This window comes from Mesoplodon mirus, assembly GCF_964341445.2.
Source record: "Mesoplodon mirus genome assembly, chromosome: 13".
NCBI lineage: Eukaryota > Metazoa > Chordata > Mammalia > Artiodactyla > Ziphiidae > Mesoplodon > Mesoplodon mirus.
Genome location: NC_138989.1, coordinates 8,159,149 through 8,177,822, shown reverse-complemented (window position 1 = coordinate 8,177,822; position 18,674 = coordinate 8,159,149). Strand labels below are relative to the sequence as shown.

Sequence of the window (18,674 nt, the reverse complement as noted above, 5' to 3'; positions counted from 1 at the left end):
GCAGGGCAGCACACACGTATTCTCGAGGAGCACCCACATCCATGCAGGGACCCCGACGTCCCCAGGTGGACATGCACACAGGAGCAGACACAGCAGGAGCACCCTGAACGCATGACTCACGTCCTTTCTCTGGGTGATGTCTGTCCCTAATGTAAACTGTTCTTGCAGGCAACTAGACTTTTAAGTTAAAAGGTCCCAGTGCTGGAGCTGAAATTACAGCTGGAGGTTCTTGGGAGCCAAATCTGGAGTTCTAATCTGGCCCAAGATGCGTAGGACACGGGATTGGGTAAGCAGGTGTGAAAGGGTGACCAGATGTGATGCAAAAGAGTTGACCTTGGGCTTCCCTGGTGGCGCAGTGGTTGAGAGTCCGCCTGCCAATGCAGGGGACGCAGGTTCGTGCCCCAGTCCAGGAAGATCCCACATGCCACGGAGCGGCTGGACCTGTGAGCCATGGCCACTGAGCCTGCGCTCCGCAACGGGAGAGGCCACAACAGTAAGAGGCCCGTGTACCGCAAAAAAAAAAAAAAAAAAAAGAGTTGACCTTGACCTTTCCCTCCAGAAGAAGACAGAGGGTGACAAAGTCCTCACAGGGTGGGGTCTGGCTGGAGGCGGGGGCAGAAGCAGAAAGGTGAGCGAGCCCCTCCCTGCACAAACAGCCAGGCATGTACAGAGGTTTGAAGAGACTCAACTCACCTTCCCACCCCGGAAAACATGGTACCAAACGGAAGTGCCTCCAAAGTCGATGTGGAAGTCAGTGAAACAACCTTTCACGCTCATCAGACAGTACCTGCAGCACAGAAGCGGGGAAGCAGAAAAACAATTCAATGCCTGAAATCACAGGAGGTGAGCAAACAGCTTCAGAGATGCTTGACCTGCTGCCCTTTTATAAACGCTGACACTGGGGAATTTTCTTTTTTTTTTAGACCCAATCTAATCGGAGTTCCCCACCGGGGAAGCCCCTGTGATCAGGTGGCGAATCTCAAGCATTGGCTACCTGCCCCCAAGGCTGGGAGAGGCATTTTTGTTTTCAGGTTCCCGCGAGAGAGAGCTGGCAACCCACAGGCCACTTGGTTCCTTCCTCGCAGACGGTTTTTACTCTTGCCCCACCCCTGCCTCCTACCCAAGCAAGAGGCTTCATTTCTGCTCCTTCCAGCTCCTATACCTGCAGTTCTCCCAAGCTGCCAGGCCCCTTTGCAGCAGCTGGGCCCTCTGGAATTCAGCTGTAAACCACCTGCATAGCTTGCCAATTACTAGTCCCCATTCATCTCCTCATTCATTCAACAATCACGTACTGAGAGGCAACCAGTGGTCCAGCCCAGAGCTAGGCATGGCACTTAGAGAAACGCACAAGACCCCTGCCATTAAGGATGAAACACTCTTAAGGGAGCACTACCCTGGGAGAGTTAAATGACAAGACGAACTGCAAATGATTGCAAAGTAAGCAATGCAGCTGAAAGTACAAGGGTACCAGCCGTAAAAGACCACGGTGTATGATTCCACGTATGAAATGTCCAGAGTAGGCAGATCTACAGAGACAGAGAGTGGGTTAGTGGTGGCCAGAGGCTGGGGGTGTTGGGAGGAAATGGGGAGTGACTGCTAATGGGTACAGGTCTTCATGGTGGGGTGACAAAAACGTACCAAAATTGATGGTGGTTGCACAACTCTGTAAACATACTAAAAAACATTGAACTGTACACTTGAAGTGGATGAATGGTATGTGAACTGTACCTCAATAAAGCTGCTAAAAAAAAAGTAAAGCGATAAAGACCCTCGGGGTGGGGGGGGTGGAGTGGCAGAGAGGGAGGAAGGGAGTCAGAGAGGGAGAGCCCGGCCCTGAGCGGCTTGGACAGAGGGAAGGCATTCGGGAGAAGAAACCTGCCAGCAGCCCCGCTTCTAAGCTCTAGCAACTGCCAGACAACCCACCCTTCCTTACAGGAACTCACCCGTCCCCTCCCTCCTCCCTCCACTTGCTGCCCTCCTAGGGGCGGGCAGAGCTTAGGAGGAGGGGGGACAGACAGGCTTCCAGGTCCGGGCCTGGCAGACGGCAGTGCCAGGGCCCCCTCCCTCTCCCCCACCCCTTCCCCCAAGAGCCACAAGAGCACGGCTGGGGCAGTCCCCCACGGCTCATGTTCTCACACCTTGGCACCTCCGGAGGCCCGCATACACATGCTTACCCCACTGACCTCTTTTCCCCGCTGCACTTTGCTTTTCCATGGTTTGGGAAGAGGAGAGGAATGGGGCGGGGTCGGGCAGGGAGGAGCCAGCAGCCTGAGAGGAGATAATGGTGGGGGCCAGGGGGGACGTGGGCTGAGCTGGTTAGGAGGCTGGAGGGTTCCAGGCGCCCCCTCCCTCTGGTTGCCTTTTGCACCTCACATTCAGGTGGACCCGGGGCTCGGCAGTATGCAGGCGGCGTGCCCCGCGTCCCTCCTCCGGATAGGCTGGAAGGAGCCTTAACCATGTGTCTGCAGGAGGCTGACAAATCAGAAGGCCTTCCCGCACATCAGAGCCCCGCTGCCTAGCAACCCCATCGGAGGGGTGTAGTTGACAGCACAGGACGCAGCCCTGTCACGAAGACAGGCGCGGGCTGTGCTTCTGGCGCTGGGGTTGTTAAAGTCCCAGCTCCGGCTCTGGCTCCGGCTCCGGCTCCACTCTCTGCTGCCTCCTCCCAGCCCACCCAAGCCAGGTCCCCACTCTGAAGGCCTGGGTGATTCTCTTCTCTCCAAGGAACTGGAGGGGTAGGGGGCCTGCTAAGCCCCAGTCCACCCCACCCCACCCCCATGGACCACGCCGGCCTCTTCTCTCCAAGCACCACTTCAAAATATTAGTCCTCATTTTCCTAAAACCACTCTTCCTCTCGGTTTTCTTCTTCTCTTTCTTTAATCTAACCTTGGTTTCCACCTCCTCCAGGCCTGAGCAGAACACAGTCTGGGGAAAACAATTTAAGTGTTTGTGGGGTGGAGAAAGGCGAGGTGCTTCCTTCGGTCTGCAGCTGGATACCCACCCAGGGGCCCAAAGCAGGAAGGAGAGGAGCTTGGCTCTTGGGCTCCAGGACCCAAGTCTCCCCGGCCAAACAGGTCGTCCACCTCCAACCTGCCAATCTCCTGCCGCAGTTCCAGCCTCCCCAGCACACGCGGAAACGGAATCCCTGCGAGCTGCGGCTGCTGCGTACAAGGGAAAGTTCTCCAAGTTGAGCCTGCGTCTGCTCTGCCCTCCCAGTCACCCTCCAGCACCCTCCGAGGCCCCTCGGAGCTTGGGGGCGCCAGTTCCAGCCCCGCCTCTCCATATGAAAGGCCCCTCCTCCCATGTCCCTCATTTCCTGGCTGCCAGGCGTGGGCCGCCCCTCCTGCCGGGCAAGTGCACGCTTTAGGGTGGCCAGGGGAGCTGGGACGGGGCGGCTTTTGTCCCGGGCCCCTGCAGCCGTCACCCCGCCTGCATCCTCGGCTGCCCCGCACTCATTCCCCGTTTCCCCCCTCACTCCTGCTTCTCGCTCGCTCTGGCGTGACGCCTTTGCACTGACCTCTAACAGCTTCCTCTTCCAAAGCACACCGCAGTCACATGGGCACCCCGGCTCGGTGCCGCGGCCGCTAAGCTCTCGCCGCGGCCGGCCAGCCGGCCTGGTTTCCGCCTCGGCCGCCCCCTGCCCGGAAAGCCGCGCCCCTCGACACCCCCACTCACGGCGCGGGCGGCTTCTGTGTAGGACACCCTCCAAGTTGGCGGATGAAAATCCCGCGCCCCCGACCTAAGCCTTTGGGGGCTTCCCGCCTCCCAAGGCCGGGGCTGGCTGGGGAGGAGCGTGGTAGGAGGGGGCGCTGCACCTGCAGCACCAACTTTGGGGCGCTGCCTCTGGTCTGGGGAGGCGGGGCAGCCCCACCCCGCCGTTTTCCCTCCAACTTAGCGAAACTCCCCCGGCAGCCCAGGCGGCGTCCCCTCGGGCAAAGGTCTGGCGGGGGGACCTGGAAAGCTGGCACCGGGTGACGGGGCTGGAGGCGCCGAGCGCGCGTGCACACACGCTACACACTTACACGCAGCCCCGGGAGACACAAAGAGCGGCTCCGTGACGCCGGCCGTGCAGCCCGCGGGAGGGAGGCGACCCACACCCCGCCCCGGTGTGCCCCGAAGGAGTGAGGGGCTCCCGGGCAGCCCCGGGCCCGCGGGGTGCAGCGCAGGAACGCCCGCCCGGCCCCGCCCGCGGTTACCCTCGACTGCAGCGCGGCTCCCGGGCGTCCCCTTTGGCGGCTGAGGCTCGACGCTCGTCCGGCCCCGGCGACCAGAGTCGAGCCCCCTCCACGGTGCTGCCAGGCCCCTGTCGAGGACCGCGGAGCCCTCGCTCGCTTCGTTCTTTTCTCGGGGAGCCGGGCGCAGCCTGCGCTCATCCCCGCGCAGAAACTGAACATCCGCGCGGCACGGCGGCTGCCAGGGAGGCGGAGGGAGGCCGCGGCGGCGACAGGGAAGCGCGCCCGACCAGCGCCAGGGGACGCCGCCGCCCACGGCCGCCCCCTCGCCCGGGTGGGGGCACGAGGGTAGCTCTCCCCACCTCCGTTCTACTTGCAGGCGCTCGGGGACTCCCGCACGCCCGTTTTCAGGGAGTGTGGACGCCGTCCTGCTGCTGAAGGCGACGACCCAGCAAAACCACCTTCCTGAAACGCACCCCTCGGGGCAAAGCTATAGAAAGGACCAGTGCCAGGGGGTGGAGGGCTTGTCTGATTCCGGGTTTGGCAGCCCAGAGATCAGGGATGCGGCTCTGGCCCTAAAACAGACTAGCTGTGACCTTGGACAACCACTTCCCCTCTCTCAGCAGCTTCCTTGCCCTGGGGGCAGGGAGGTGACCTGACGTTCATCTGCAATCTAAGATGCTCATTTGCTGCGCCTGCCCCTACCTGCCCCCTTAGTAGCTGTGTAACCCCACGTCATAGAACTATTGTGGGAATTCATTGAGATAAACACTTTGATTACTTAATCCAATCTTCACAACAGCCCTGTAAGGTCATTTGCAGGACTGTACCCATTTTACAGATGAGAAAGCAAGACAGGCTCAGAGGTGGTGACTCACCCTGATCACTACCCTCGTAGTGGGGTGCTTACCCAAGCAGCCTGTCTCAGAGTTTCTCAGCCCTTCTCCCCAGGTCTCCCTGGTAAATCCCAAGATCTCAAGAAGCAGAGTCTGCAGGTTACAGCCAAACCTCAACCACTCACTGAAGAAGTCAGTCCAGCTCAAATCAGAAATCCCCCCTCCAGGCCACACTCATCAGGACCACAGCCCTCTTCCCATCCCACCTTTCTCCCATAAACCACAAGGGGGGCCAGGAGATGGTGGTATGGTGTCTGCAGGGGCAGAAATCAAATTTCTGGATTCTTTGGCCAAATCCTATTCCCTGGGCTACCCAGCATTATTAATTAATAGGTTCCAATTATCAAGTGCTCATAATAATAGCTGCTTACATGCATGATACCATTTTATCCTTAAAACAACCTAATAATCCCCATTTTAGGGAACTGAACATCAAGCCATTTAAAGGTGGTCAACGCCCTGGCCCAGGGTGTTGCTTCCTTGTGTCATTTACTGGATGGCTCACCCATTAGTACCTCCCTGATGGCCTGCTGTGAGGTTAAACTGTAAACTCCCTGGAACTGGTTGAATTTTTTACCTTATGTATGCTTTGCCTATTTAAAAGAAAAGATAGTAATGACAAAGACTATCCCCGACCTTAGATTTGAGCACCAGTCACTGAATTAAATGAACTCAGAGAGGAGAAGGCCCTGACAACAGGATCAGGCTGTCCACATGGGAGACATATTACTTTTCTCTTTTTTTTTATTTTGTAGTTTGGCTGCACCACGCAGCATGCGGGATGGTTCCCCGGGCCTCCGCAGTGAAAGCACCGAATCCTAACCACTAGACCACCAGGGAACTCCCCCATATTACTTTTTAAGTCACAAATGCCCAGATCCTTGTGAGTAGGGACCACACCAGATTCATCTGTGTAAGTGCAGTACCCAGCAACAGCCCTATAATTATTCTAATCAGCTATGTGACACTGGACCAAATCTTTCCCCCCTCTGGATCTCAGCATTCCATTTTTTAAAACTAGTCAGGGCCCTCTAACTGGTGGCCCTTACAGATCAAACCAGGCCCTAGATATGCCTGGTTTCACCAGCACTCTTTAAAAAAAAAATTTTTTTTTTAAAGGCTGCCTCTCCAGTTATCCGGAAGCCACACCAGCCCCTACTGTCTTACACTCAGCTGCTACCTCCATTACTGCATTGAACCACTATGATTTCCAGCTTCTTTGTCTGTTAAATGGGGATAGTAACCTGCTTCCAGTATCATTGAGATCTGTGTGCTAAGTGTCTAACACAGCACCTGGGGCCATACATGGCACCACAGGAAAGGCTGGCTCTCTTTGTTCTTCTTTTCAAGGTAGAAGGGAAAAGCCAGGAATCCAGAGACCTGGGTCCGGGGCGTGGCCCACATGTGACATGAGCAGCCTCTCTAGGTCAGTTTCTCTATGTGATATATTACACAGGGACGATCATTTATGATGCCAGCAAACACGGTTGCTGAGAGCGAGAAGGTAAATGTCGGCTGTAGAGATGCCCTATGCAAATGTGAGGGAAGGTAGATTAAAAAGCAGAGGATGCCAGGATTCCAATGGCAGCTGCAGCCCCTGTGTGTCTACAGGAGGCCACGTAAACAAACATCTTATCCCAACCACATTTCACATCCACTGCAGGCTCCATCTTCCCCACATCATGGAGGGATGACAGGATCACCACTTTGTAAACTGAGTCTCTAAGAGGAGATAAAAGATTTGCCATAGCTCAGGGAGTGACAGAGGCAGCCCCGAAACTTGGTCATCCCAGCGCCTGTCTTCATCCTGTTCCAGCTGCATACCCCCAGAAAGTACATGGGAAGAAAATGCAGTCAATTTTCAATTTTGGGGGGCCAAATGTAGGCTTTACACGGGATCCCCTTTTGGCTGGGCTCTTGAGCTCTTTCAGTCCACTGTATGTCTCTAATACACCAGCAAACCTCATTTCTGCAAGCCCAGTGGGCTACAGGAGCAGGTGAGAACAGAAAAGACTCACTAATTTCTTTCTGGAATACCCAACGGTCCTAAGTGAAAAAGGTGTGCCCATGTCATAGACCCAGGAGATTGTAGAGGTTTTAAAACCTGTCCACAAAGTCTTTGAGAGCTCCCCACCCCTTCCAAAGGCAGGGCCAAATTCCCCTCCCTTGAGTGTGGGGTAGACTTAGTGACTTGCTTTTAACTACTATAATATGGCAGAAGTAAACAGTATGTGACTTCCAAAATTAGGTTATAAAAGGCACTGTGGCTTCCTCCTTGCTCTCTCTCAAACCATTTCTGGCGGAGGGCAGGAAGCTGCCATGTCATGAGGACACTCAAGCAGCCCAATGGAGAGGCCTACATAGTGAAGAACTGAGGCCCAGGCCTAAGTTTTCGGTTTTGTTTTGTTTTGTCGTGTCGCACAGCTTGTGAGATCTTAGTTTCCTGACCGGGGATTGAACCTGGGCCCTCGGCAGTGAAAGCACAGTCTTAACCACTGGACAGCCAGGGAACTCCCCAGGTCTAAGTTTTTTTTTTTTTTTTTTTTTTTGTTTTTTTTTTTGTTTTTGCGGTATGCGGGCCTCTCACTGTTGTGGCCTCCCCCGTTGCGGAGCACAGGCTCCGGACGCGCAGGCCCAGCGGCCATGGCTCACGGGCCCAGCCGCTCCGCGGCACATGGGATCCTCCCAGACCGGGGCACGAACCCGTATCCCCTGCATCGGCAGGCGGACTCTCAACCACTGCGCCACCAGGGAGGCCCCAGGTCTAAGTTTTGACACAAGCTCATTCAAGACTCTGAGCCAGAATCACCCAGCTAAGCCACACCCAGATTCCTGCCCTACAGAAGCTGTGAGCTGATGCTGCTAAGACATAAATTTTTTCAAGTTGTGAAGTTTTAGGGTAATCTGTTATGCAGCAATAAACAACTAATACATGGGTACTTCCAAATCATTGTCACTGTTTGTACGATTATGGAATTTTCCAAGACAAATAATTCTGTACAGCCAAAACATTTCTGTGGGGCAGCAATTAGGGGCAGTGGGGGAGGCCATGGCAGAAATGCATTGGCGCAGCTGATATTCAGCCTACCCTGTCATCATCTTTTTCCTTTATACTGCTTCTTCATGAAGCTTATCACCTCCTAAATTATATTATTCACTTGTTTGCTGGCCTCTTCTCCCAGCCAGGATACAAACTCCATGAGAAGAACTTTGTTTATTCACTGTATTCTACCAACTACTTAGAAGAGTGTCTTGCACAAAATACAAAGTAAATGCAGCAAGAGGTAACTAATATACTAGTATACTCTTTTTCTTTCTTTTTTTTTTTTGGCCACGCCATGCAGCTTGTGGGATCTCGGTTCCCCAACCAGGGATCGAACCTGGGCCACAGCAGTGAAAGCACCAAGCCCTAACCACGGGACAGACCGGGAATTCCCACACTAGTATACTCTTTAGAAATCTTTGTCTCCCACAAAGTTGCAACTACCCCTTTGACAACTGTCTCCACCCCTTGTCTTAAATAACTGAACCAAAACCCATTAAAATTCCTAACCCCCTCACCATGATCAAACGACATAAATTCTGGAACCAGGGAGAAGTCAGTCATGGGTTTGTAACCCTCCTCTCGTCCCCCCTGCAAACCCTCAGTTCAGGTGGCCCTTCAGCTGTCTCCACTCTCCAGGCACTTCCAGCATGGAGGCTCTGTGATTTCTAGAAAGTGTCGTTTTAATTAAATTCCAAAGAACCATTCTATGATCCCAGAGGACTTCATCATCATGGGATTTTTACCTTGCTTATTAACTGAAATCAGCATTCTTTTCAGCCGAACAAGTGGACTACTTCCAAGGTGACAATTTCCTTCCTATTCCAAAGAACCATTCTATGATCCCAGAGGACTTCATCATCATGGGATTTTTACCTTGCTTATTAACTGAAATCAGCATTCTTTTCAGCCGAACAAGTGGACTACTTCCAAGGTGACAATTTCCTTCCTAACAAGGTTCAAATCCTATAACAAGTTCCCACGGCCACTGACAGGGTTTGTAAGTCTATTTGCCACATAGTCCAACCAATAGGTCCAAGACATGGGGTTCTAGAAAATTGTGTGTGAGCCTTTTTCTGGTAATTAGATAGAATTCTCAACGTATTAATAGAGCTTACTATTTAAAGGAATCTTTCAATAAAGTGTAGAATATACTGAATATCTCAGAGAGGCAAAGTAGATATTAATTGAAATCTGTTACCCAAGGCTGTCTATTTTACCTTCCTAAATACATGTCCTGTTTGTCCTGTGTTCTCCTCTATCATCTAGATGATGCAGTGGTTCCTCATACCAGTCTGCCCCCACCTCCTTCCATCCACTCGGCAGCTGCAGAATTTGCAGAATACAAATCTGAACACATACCTCTCCGCTTAAAATCTCAGAGGTTTCTGACTGCTCTTAGGAGAAATACAGACCCCTCGCTATGACACTGTCAGGCCCTGTCAGCCTGACCCACCCCGCATCCTGCACCATTGACCTTCCCTTGATCTGCTCCAGCCCCACTGGCCTTTCTTTGGCAAGTCCTTCAGCCCCGCCCTGTCCCCAGCCCTCCCCACCATCCCAGGCTCTCTGCACACAGCCAGAAAAGCTCTTCCCAGGCCTCTTCACTTAAGTAACTCCTCTCCCCTTTAGACTGCAGCTCAGGGTAGCCTGCCCTGCCCTCCCTATCCCAGTGAATCCCCCAGTACACGCTCCCATAGCACCGTGGGTCTCTGCCTTGTGGCCTCATCACAGCTGCAAATTTCCATTTGTTTCTCTGACGGTTGGACTAACATCTGTCTCCTGAATAGACTGTAAGCTCCGTGAGGGCAGGGAGCTCATCTGGTTTTCTCCCTGCTGTGTTTCCGGTGCCCGACACCAAGCAGATGTTCAGTTTATAGGCTGAATCAATCAGTCACTCAGTCAACGAGGGTCAGGACCTGCCTCTCACTAATCTGAATCTCACACCCTTTCCTCAAGCTCTGCCTCCGGGATTCCATCAAGGACCTTGGCACTTGCCTACTGCCATCCCTCCCCCACTTCCATCCCATCTCCTCTGTCCTTTAAAGCCCAGGTCAATACCCCCTCCAAGATGATTTCCTGATGCCAGCAGCCCAAAAGGATTCCTTCTCTCCCCATTTGCCTTCTGGGAACCTGTTTCCCTCTGCCGAGGATGAGAGCTGCACATTACCCTCATGTTAATGGCACATTCTCCAGAAGATAGGGGCTTTTTCTCCTGTTCATCTTTTACTTCCCTGTTCCAAGGGCTCCATAAATTTTAATGTGATCGGATCGGAACAAAACAGAATTGAGGGCTTCCCTGGTGGCGCAGTGGTTGAGAGTCCGCCTGCCGATGCAGGGGACACAGGTTCGTATCCCGGTCTGGGAAGGTCCCACATGCCGCGGAGCAGCTGGGCCCATGAGCCATGGCCGCTAAGCCTGCGCGTCTGGAGCCTGTCCTCCACAACGGGAGAGGCCACAACAGTGAGAGGCCCACATAGCACACACACACACACAAAAAAACAGAATTGAAAACCCTCCTACCAACCCCTCCTTGAGCCCAATCTTTCCCTTTGAGGCAGCCCAGATCCAAGGGGTGTAAAGAGCTTCAGCTTTGAGGGTAGAAAAAAATGTCTGAGAGGTAATTAAAGAGAGAGAGAGTTTGAAAGCAAAACCTTGAGAAGCCCAGGGCCAGCATGCTGGCCTCCCTTACAAAGCCTGGCACAGAGTTTGCATTCAATATGCGCTGAATGAAGGGCTGAGTGAATGAAAAGTTCACAGCCTTTAAGCTCCTGGGGTCACTCCTGGCAGCGGGGCTGAGCAGAGAGATGCTAATGGATTTGGAGTCACCAGAGCCAACTCTTCTAGGAAGCCCAAAGCAATAGCTCTGCCTGGACCACCAGCACCTCCTTCTCATTGTGAAGATGGAAACACAGAGGGCCTGAGATGGTACAGGCCCCAAGGCGACTTCCTCATCCCAAGGATCCGCCACTCAAGTCCTAGAACATGGAAGGTGCTCGTAGCTACCTCTGCCCATGTTAAATAATCAGTCTCAGGACTTACTGGTCACACCACATGTAGTGATGTCCCTGCAATTAGATGTGGCCACCTTCCCAGCCCACCACCAACCTCCCGCTTAGAGGGCACCGTGTCTCTAAGGAATGTCTGGTGAGGAAGTGGCTCCTGGCTTTTTTCAGGTAAGGTTCTTCTCAATCAGAGGTCCCAGGTCTCAACAGCAGGAAGCAAAAAATACCAGACCCCTACCCAGCCCTTGGCAAAAGTAAAGTGTCCATGGCAGACTCCTAAAAATCCACTCCCAGGACATGCTGTCACTTGGAGGGAGAAGATGAATGTTTGACAAGTACACATACACACACGCACGTGCACACACACACACACACGTGCACACACACACACAGATGCACACAGAGATGGTTCCCATTACTCTTCCTCCTCTTCAGATCACATCCCTCCAGGGAGAGCTGGCAGGGAGGCCAAAGAACTATCTGGATGGAGAATCCAGACCCGGAGCAGAACGCAGAGCCCCTGCATTCCAGGGAAGCAAGATGCCAACCTGCCCACACCAAGGACCCCCAGCCCTCACGTCCCAGCAGCGACCCCACAGGGCCCTGGCCTCAGCCCAGGCTCACTTCCAGCCCCCGCCCCCCACAAGGCTGAAAGCCACCCCCTCCCAGGCCCCGCCGCCAGACAGGCAGTCTTACTTCTTCACTTTCGGGTACTTCATCTCTGCAATGGCATTCGTGGCTTCCGTCTGCTTCTCCTTCAAGTGCTGGGGCCACATGTTATCCACCCAGTCCACCAGGTCTACCTGAAATCCAGCCAGACCACCGTCAGCGCCTCCTGGCTTCGAGTGCCCTTAAGCTGGATCCCGTCACCACACCTCAACCCTCCTCCCGCTTCCAGACGCCTCCCGCCCTCTCCCTGGGCCAGCGCAGGCTGGCTTCGCGCAAGACAAGGAGGCGGAAGGTGGCCGGGGAGGGGACCGCAGCCGCGGGGGCGCCTACCACGGTGGGACGCTTGACCAAGTGCTCCAGCTTGGTGTGGCTGAACTCAAGGCTGATGACGTTGTACAGCTTGTCCCGCTGGGCCTCGGGCGTCTCATAGTATCGCACAAACTGGGACATGCTCATCTCCGTGCCTTTCTGGGTGTTCACGTCCATCACATCCACCAGCCGCCGGCTACCTGGGGGCAGAATCCACAGGCTGGTGGCTCCAGCCAGCTGGGGGTGCAGATCCTACTTGGGAGGCCCCGTAAAACAAAACCTGCCCCTGCCCTAGCATCCCCCATATGCCTCACCCTACGCCCTGTCTGCTCAATTACCTGGTCCTATCAGTTTTCCTCACCAAGTCACTCTCCGATCTTAAAACGAATCGCTCCCCAGTCCATCTGCTTCCCTCCACCACAACTAACTTGCCCCAAAATGCTCAGTTACCGAGCTGCAAAGCTGGGATTTGAAGCCAATTCCATCTTATGCTAGAACCCAGGTTCTTAATTCTTTTTTTTTTTTTTTTTTTGCGGTACGCGGGCCTCTCACTATTGGGGCCTCTCACTATTGGGGCCTCTCCCGCTGCGGAGCACAGGCTCAGGACGCGCAGGCTCCGCGGCACGTGGGATCTTCCTGGACCGGGGCACGAACCCATGTCCCCTGCATCACCAGGAGGACTCTCAACCACTGCGCCACCAGGGAAGCCCCAAGGTTCTTAATTCTTAACCCCCGAGCCCCACGTCTGCCCTATGCAATACTGAATCTTGATCACATGCTAAGGGTGAAAAATGATCCCCGCCTTCAGTGGCTGGCTTGTGGCCCCACAGATCCAGGGAAGCCTTGGAGAACTGCTTTGTTTTTGAGTCAGGAGTGCAAATCCACCAGGGGGCATCCCTGAACTTTGCTGGAAATGCTGGCCATGCTCTGGGCAATGCTGGCTCCTTCCTTACCAGGGCTCCTGGAACAGGTGGGCTCTGCTCAGCTGTTCTGGAAAGCCCACCTGTCAGAGAACCTGCTATGTTAGAGTGGGGGAGGGGAAGAGAACAGGCCCCCAAGCTCTCTCCGCTTCCTGGCTGGCCTCCAGCCTTCCACCTCCCCTGCCTCTCCTCCCTCACCTTGCTCAGGGTCCCATCTGCAAAGCCCCCTGAGGAAGGGGATTTGCTGGGCAGGTAGGTGATGGGAATCACAGCCCTAGAGGCTGGTGCAAGTCGGCATTAAAGGCCTGGAGCTCAGCTGCCCCATCAGTACAATACAGTGGTTAAGCTAAGACTCTGTGGGTTTGAACCCCAACTGGACCTCGGACCTCTTAGCGTCTCTCAGTTTCCCCATCTGTAACATGGGACAAAAATGGCAGCCAACCTATGGGGTTGTCCTGTGACTTAAATGAGATAATGTACATGAAACAATCCTGAGAAGTGCCTGCAAGTAGGAAGTGTTACCTAACTGGCCAATTTCATTTATAATTACAGGTGGAGAAAGTGACGTGGTGGGAAATCAGAGGCAGTTAAATCCCTGCCAGCCAGTCCAAAAGGACAGACCACTTACCATCCTAAAACATAACCAGGATGGCTAATGGGGGGGATGGGGGGGGTTATGAGGGGTGATGAAAATGTTCTAAAATTGACTATGGCAATGACTGCACAAACTCTGTGAACAAATGAAAAACCATTGAATTGTACACTTTAAATGGGTGAATTGTATGGTATTTGGATCATAACTCAGTAAAGCTTTTATTAAACAAAAACACTAGGCACTAAATGACCAACAAAGTTGGCTTTTCTAAAAAATATTTTTTTTCTTTCAAAAGTCTCCTACCCACTTAAAACATACCTAATAAAAAATATAAATTATTCAGCCATAAAAAGGAGAGTACAGGGCTTCCCTGGTGGCGCAGTGGTTGAGAGTCCGCCTGCCGATGCAGGGGACACGAGTTCGTGCCCCGGTCCGGGAAGATCCCACATGCCACGGAGCGGCTGGGCCCATGAGCCATGGCCGCTGAGCCTGCGCGTCCGGAGCCTGTGCTCCGCAATGGGAGAGGCCACAACAGTGAGAGGCCCGCGTATCACAAAAAAAAAAAAAAAAAAAAAAAAAAAAAGGAGAGTACAGACGGTCCCCGACTTACCATGGTTCAACCTAGATTTTCTGACTTTAAGATGGTGCAAAAACGATACACACGCAATAGAACTGTACTTGGAATACTGAATTTCGATCTTTTCCCGGGCTAGTGATACGATCCTCTCTTGTGACGCTGGGCAGCAGCAAGGAGCCGCAGCTCCCAGTCAACCACAATCACAAACAACCGAAACACTTACAGCCATTTTGTTTTTTCACTTTCAGTACAGTATTCAATACATTGCATGAGCTTTTCAACACTTTATTATAAAATAGGCTTTGTGTTAGATCATTTTGTCCAACTGTAGGCTAATGTAAGTGCTCTGAGCACATTTAGGGTAGGCGAGGTGAGGCTATGAAGTTTGGTAGCTTAGGTGTATTACGTGCATTTTCAACTTACAATTTACAATGGGTTTATTGGGATGTAATCCCATCATAAGTCGAGGCAGATCTGTCCTAGCGATACATGCTACCACATGGATAAACCTAAAAACATGATGCTAAGGGAAAGAAGCCAGACACAAATGGTCACGTGTTGCATGATGTCATTCATATGAAATGTCCAGAATAGGCAAATCCACAGAGACGGAAAGTAAGTGAGTGGTTGCCAGGGGCTGGGAGTGAGGGAATGGGAGTGACCGCTAAGGGGTATGAATCTCCTTTCGGGGTGTTGAAAATGTCTTAGAACCAGCAGACGGTATGGTTGCATAACACTGTGAATGTACTAAATGCCACTGAATTGTACATTTTAAAATGATTAATTTTGGGACTTCCTTGGTGGTCCAGTGGGTAAGACTCTGCGCTCCCAATGTAGGGGGTCCGGGTTTGATCAGGGAACTAGATCCTGCATGCCGTAACTAAGAGTCTGCATGCTGCAACTAAAAGATCCCACGTGCTGCAACCAAGAGTCCGCATGCCACAACTAAAAGATCCCACATGCCCACATCTAAAGATCCTGCATGCCGCAACGAAGATCCCACATGCTGCAACTAAGACCTGGCGCAGCCAAAATAAATAAATATTTTAAAAAAAGAAGAAAACTGGAAAATGATTAATTTTATGTTATGTAAATTTCACCTCAATAAATTTTTTTTAAACACAATTCTTCTCCTGAACAGAAGAAGGATGTGGGTAGAAAAGGCCTGTTTTTTACTTTTTTGAGCACTAACAAGGCTTCCAGACCCCTGCTCCCCAACACAATCCCCAGGGCTCCCTGTGCACCCTCGCCCCACTCTGCTCCTAGCCAGGTGCAGGTCCCCACCCTCAGCCAAAAAGGGAAGTCAGGACTTGGAGTGGTTAGAGTCTTGAGGAGCAGCTGGGGCTGAGCGGGGCAGGAGGGAAGAGGCCTGGGGGTGGGAGAGGCCGAGGGGCTGTATCTGGAGCGCTTCTAAGAATAGCTTCCTCGGTGTGCACCGGCTCCCCAGGTGTCCTGGAAGCCTCAGCTGGTGGGAGGAGTTGGAGTGGGAATAGAGGGAGGAGGAAGGAAAGTTGGTTCTTCTGGGTGCCTGGGCTCCATAAACCTCCAGGGAAACACAAGTGCACCAGTAACCGGATTCAACCCCGCTGGGTTCCAGCCCACAGGTGAGGATGAGAAATGCAGGAACATTAGCACACTTCCTAGGGAAGCAGAACAATACGGACTGAAGTGACCGTTGGCTTAGGAGTCTGACGAATCTGAGATAAAGGCCAGCTCTGAAGCAAACAGCAGTTGAGGAAAAGTTTCTCTCCATAAATATATGCCAGCCAATAAATGGCAAAGGAGGGACTTCCCTGGTGGTCCAGTGGTTAAGACTCCATGTTCCCAATACAGGGGCCCCAGGTTCGATCCCTGATCAGGGAACTAGATCCTGCATGCAGCAACTAAGAGCCTGCATGCGGCAACTAAGAGCCTGCATGCCGCAACTAAATATCCCGCGTGCCGCAATTAAGACCCTGAGTAGCCAAATAAATAAATTAATTAATTTAAAAAAAATTACTCTGTGCTTCCACTGCAGGAAGCACAAGTTCAATCAGATCCCTGACTGGGGAACTAAGATTCCTGCATGCAGTGTGGCATGGCCCAAAAAAAAACGGGGTGGGGGGAGGAATGACAGAATTAATTAGACCATCACCACTTTACAGCCCCTGATAAAATAATGGAGATAGACATCAATGACTGCTAACAACAGAGAGAGAGAGGGAGAGAGAGAGAGAACCTAACATGTGCCTCCTGATGGATCTATGAGGCAGTCAGAATAAAATGAATGAACTAATGAATGAATTAGTGAGAGAGACAGACTCTGGATCTGATCAAGCATCTATATCCAACTACCAATTTACAGAAATGACAGAGAATGGAAGAGCATGTTAAGCTACTCCAAGGCAAAATCCAGGCAATGAAAAAATCTACAGGTCAAACAATCCAAAGGGAGATGGAGGGAGAGCCCAGAGATGATTAATAAGAGACTGAAAAGGCACCTCAACCAATCACAATGCAAGACCATTATTTACATCCTGACTCATACAACTGTTAAAAAAAAAAAAAGTAGGGGGACATCCCTGGAGGCAGAGTGGTTAAGAATCCGCCTGCCAGTGCAGGGGACATGGGTTGGATCCCTGGTCCATGAATATCCCACATGCCACGGAGCAACTAAGCCCATGTGCCACAACTACTGAGCCTGCGCTCTAGAGCCCACGAGCCACAACTACTGAAGCCTACGCGCCTAGAGCCCGAGCTCCGCAACGAGAGAAGCCACCGCAATGAGAAGCCCGCGCACCACAACCAAGAGTAGCCCCCGCTCACCGCAACTAGAGAAAGCCCGCGCGCAGCAACGAAGACCGAATGCAGCCATAAATAAATAAAGACCACTTTAAAAACAAAGTAGGGGGCTTCCCTGGTGGCGCAGTGGTTGAGAGTCCGCCTGCCGATGCAGGGGACACGGGTTTGTGCCCCGGTCCGGGAAGATCCCACATGCCGCGGAGCGGCTGGGCCCGTGAGCCATGGCTGCTGGGCCTGCGCATCCGGAGCCTGTGCTCCACAGAGCCTGTGCTCCACAACGGGAGAGGCCACAACAGTGAGAGGCCCGCATACTGGAAAAAAAAAAAAAAAAAAGTAGGGACTTCCCTGGTGGTCCAGTGAGTAAGACTCCGCACTCCCAATGCAAGGGGCCCAGGCTGGATCCCTGGTCGGGGAACTAGACCGCATGCATGCAACTAAGAAGTCCGCATGCCACAACTAAAAACCTGGTGCAGCCTAAATAAATAAATAAATATTTTTTAAAAAGAAACTAACATTTATGCTATATATGAAACAACTGGAAATTTGAACAAAGGATATGGATATTTACTCATTTTAAGGAATTTTTAAAATTCCTTAGTTTTTAAGGTTCCTAGTTTTTAAAAGACCAGGTGTGGGAGTGCACTCCATGGTCCTGAGGATCTGTCTCTTGCTTCAACAACGTTTGGAAGGAACAGACTCAGGGACGCCCCTTCCCCCAGCCTCCAACCACCCTCCAGCCATTTTTCCAGTGGTAACCTTCAGAACGAGCCACTCAGGCATCCGGGGCCTCCAGGACCAGCCAACGCCATTTTTTGCGCTTAGCTCCTTATTACCGATCAACTGTGAGCTCCCAGATGCGTCAGAAATATTCCACCGCAGTGGAGGCTGCCGTCAACCGCCTGGTAAACATGCATCTGCGGGCCTCCTACACCTACCTCTCTCTGGGTTTCTATTTCAACGATGACGATGTGCCAGGGGGTGGCTCTGGAGTGCGTGGGCCACTTTTTCCACAAATTGGCAGAGGAAAAGCACGAGGGCACCAAGCATCTCTTGAAAACGCAAAACCAGCGTGCAGAAGCCATCCCAAGATGAGTGGGGTAAAACCCAGGACGCTACGGAAGCCACCATTCTCATGGAGAAGAACCTGAACCAGGCCCCTCTGGATTTGTATGCCCTGGGTTCTGCCCAGGCAGCCCCTCACCTCTGTGACTCCCTGGAGCCACTCCCTAAGTGAGGAGGTGAAACTCATCAAGAAGATGGGTGACCACCTGACTGACCTCCGCAGGCTGGCTGGTCCCCAGGCTGGGCTGGGCCAGGATCTCTTTTAAACACTCACCTTCAAGCAAGACTAGGAGGCTTTGAAGCAGCCTTTGAAGAGCCCCTCTGGTGTCAGGGCTTCTGCCTGAAGCCTCTCAATGCAGCCACTAGGCAGCTTTTTAACCACCTTGGAGCCCTCTCCCAAGCCTTGGACCAAATGGAAACAATTAAGCTTTTTGAGGAAAAAAAAAAAAAGGCTAGGTATGATAATGCTATTGTGATTACGTTTTTAAAAATCCCTGCTCTTGTAAATCAACTATACTATACACATTTAGAACTATATACTGAAAACTTTTGGGATGAAATGGCATGATATCTCAATATGCTTCAAATATTGCACAAAAAGAGGCAGTGGATGGGGGGGATGGAAGGGGCAAGACCACAGATTAA

General features: G+C 52.4%; 1 protein-coding gene and 1 pseudogene across 4 annotated transcripts in view; one reads left to right on the top strand and one right to left on the bottom strand.

Annotated features, from left to right (window-relative positions):
* The window catches only part of KDM2B (lysine demethylase 2B), a 123,537-nt gene that overhangs the window by 85,149 nt on the left and 19,714 nt on the right, over nt 1-18,674 (bottom strand). Inside the window, exons 5-7 of one of the 3 annotated variants that reach the window (XM_082640940.1) lie at nt 12,116-12,294; nt 11,813-11,919; nt 694-787 (exon numbers count right to left, since the gene is read on the bottom strand). In XM_082640940.1, the coding sequence (XP_082497066.1) occupies nt 694-787; nt 11,813-11,919; nt 12,116-12,294 (380 nt within the window). Of the gene's footprint in view, nt 1-693; nt 788-3,517; nt 3,537-4,534; nt 4,807-11,812; nt 11,920-12,115; nt 12,295-18,674 lie in introns of those variants that run through there. The other 2 variants (XM_082640942.1, XM_082640941.1) reach the window with 2 other exon arrangements.
* Nucleotides 14,768-18,424, top strand: LOC309815147 (ferritin light chain-like; annotated as a pseudogene). Its single transcript has 2 exons — nt 14,768-14,801; nt 17,790-18,424. The product of its transcript is annotated as a ferritin light chain-like (transcript).